We start from the raw sequence: 2,775 nt of genomic DNA on the forward strand, positions 1-2,775 counted from the left end.
TTTTCAAAAAATAAAAACTAAACTAAAACTAGAAAACTCACTCTAAAAACTAACTAAAACTAACTGAATTTGAAAACAAAAATTCACAACGAAATTAAAACTAAAACTAATGAAAAATCCAAAACTATTATAACCTTGACACACACACACACACACGCACACACACACACACACACACACACACACACACACACACACACACACACGCACACACACACACGCACGCTTCTTGCTTTTATAGATACATTTTGCATTAAGTTGTTTGATTCACAGCTTTTTTATAAGAATGAATAAGACATCGGCAGCTGTATATAGTTTTTATTACACCAGAAGGCCTTTTCCATATATGTACAACACATGTTCCTTGTGTAAACTGGTGGGGTAGTGCACAGCACATCACATTTAAAAAGGCACAGTTCAAAGAAAATCACAAAATAGTTTTTACATGAGCAAAAAATATACATTTTATTTTCTGACAGAGTCCCAGTAATACCACAAGGTATTTATCTTAAAACAGGCAGTGGCGTTGTGATGGTAGATCCTGACTGAGCCATCCAGTCCATGTACTGCCCTCCAGCACTCTCTTCAGTCCTCTTCCCCATGGTCAGGATCCCTGCTGCTGGGTTCCTAGAGCCTTGAAGAAGCTGGTGGAGTCGGCTCTGCAAGCTATGCTCATCCTCTCTCCGTTTACCAAGAGTTAGGATGCCAGCGGCGGCGTCTTCTGTGAGCTTTCCCCCCAAGTTCTTTCCTGAGCGGCACAGCAACATGTAGAGGCGACAGGAGCGAGCCGGCTGTCTGCAGCACTCAGACATGCTGTGAGCATCACAGGCCAATTGAGACAGCAGCAACATCAGAACCAGCACCAGGACTTTCTGCTGGGCAAAACAGAAGAGTTTATGCTTTAATGAACTAACACAAAAAATGCAATCTGCAGGAATAAAACCCTACATATATAATTCTTTATCTGCATATCTTTAAAATTTTAACATTATTAAGTACATTTTTATATGATAGTACTTACAACATGCTCAAAATGTTGCTGGTTAGATCTTAATGGATGTGTATTCAAACTCCTGTGTTTGAGAAATCACTGAAATTCCAATATTTTGAAATGTATTCTATATTTACAGTTGGGATCTGAATTAATAAACCTCCAATAATAATAAAATACCGATATTTATTCCACATATGCATGCTAAAACCATAATCTCTAGTCAAAGTGATGTTACATAAACTAAATCATATCAGTCCAATGTGCATGATGTATTTTATTTTGTGTAAAGTGTAGTCATGGCTAAAAAAAAATCATATCATATCATAATCCCACATAAATCTTTTTTTTTTGTTTATTATAGCAATACATCCATAAAAACTGAGGCATGTGTAGGCTTTAGGTCCTTTGCAACCCTTAGACAGAAAATAGAATAAACTGGGTAAAATCACATGAAATAACAATAATTACCTATGTCTATAAGTTCACCAGAAAGTGGTTTTAAAATTATTAGTTTGATCACATTGATCTCTTGAATAAGGAAAAGTGGACACCCTATATGCGACCCAAATACTGTGGTTTGACAATATGAACATGCAACGTATAGGATCTCAGTGACATAGTGAAACCACGCCAGGTGTAAAACGCGCAATTGCAAACTATACTAGAATAAACTCAATAATGTATGACAAGCTGCCTCTTAATACGAATCCAAAGTAGAAAAACTATAAAACTAAATAAATGAGTAACCAGTCAAACACACATTTGCAAAGTCAAGCAACTCCCTCATAAATACTAAAGAAATAGGGAGTGCTGTACTCTGACAAGACAATTGATGTGGCTGATAATGAAGAAGACATGCTCTTTGCAGATTATAGTATGTTAAAAATAATTTTTAATGCATGAGTGACCAACGCATTTGGACTCAAAGAGTCTTGATCAATAAACCAAATCACGCACTCATTTTTAAGTAGTTAAAGAATAAAAGTTTTAAAGCAGTTTTACCCTGTTCGACGTGTCCATCCCAGCAGCTTTCTGGAAGTTGGTGGTGAACCACGGCATCTTCTGACTATTGTGAAGGGCAGTCATCAGAACTTCTTATCTTCCCAGGAAGAACAAATGCCCTTTATATCATCTTGCGGTGTCCGCGCCAAACGGACGTCATTCAGGCCAACCACTAAAATGACCCATTCTGCTCTTTGCACCATTGAAGGGTCGATGTAACAAGAGCAGCTATTAATTAGTCTCCTGCAGCAGACCATCTCCAAGACACCTCTTTGGACCTTTAATGGGAAACAGGTATGTCTTTGTTGCAGCATACCAAAGGTTTATGAAGACATACCATCATGATGAGTAGTGAAGGATGGAAGGTAATTAGCTAATGTGTCATATGAGTTCTTTTACAGTTTAAAAAAAAAGCCCAGATGCCCTTTCTTATTACTAATGACTAAGTATTAGTTATATCAAAAGTCAGGCTAATGAGGTACTACGCGCATTATTCTCTTGTACAAAAGGTGCCATATTTACACATCAAGAACAGTTTTGTCATGCTCCTACAGAGTTTTTACTTGTGAGCAGTGTTGATGGGTAGAATTGTTTCAATTGAAAAAGCCAGTAGCTTTAGCTGCAGCGCTGCTTCCACATGATCTGCTTTATAAAGTGTAAAATACAGCCACTTACACAAGTAAACATGACAGGATACCAAAAATCCATTAAAAGCAATTATTGAATTTCAGATTGTTGTTTTTCATTTTTTCATCCTCACATCCTCATTTACTTAATAT

The 2,775-nt window shown here is 37.0% G+C and overlaps 1 protein-coding gene across 1 annotated transcript; it reads right to left on the bottom strand.

Moving 5' to 3' along the window:
• Positions 1 to 312: 312 nt before the first annotated feature.
• Positions 313 to 2,080, bottom strand: hcrt (hypocretin (orexin) neuropeptide precursor). The gene is made up of 2 exons (XM_059347563.1): positions 1,997 to 2,080; positions 313 to 872 (listed from the first exon to the last, which is right to left on the bottom strand). Exons 1-2 carry the CDS (start codon positions 2,078 to 2,080, stop codon positions 504 to 506), a joined length of 453 nt encoding a protein of 150 aa, XP_059203546.1. The 3' UTR covers positions 313 to 503.
• Between the last annotated feature and the right edge of the window lie 695 nt (positions 2,081 to 2,775).

This window comes from Centropristis striata, chromosome 13 (assembly GCF_030273125.1).
Source record: "Centropristis striata isolate RG_2023a ecotype Rhode Island chromosome 13, C.striata_1.0, whole genome shotgun sequence".
Lineage (NCBI taxonomy): Eukaryota > Metazoa > Chordata > Actinopteri > Perciformes > Serranidae > Centropristis > Centropristis striata.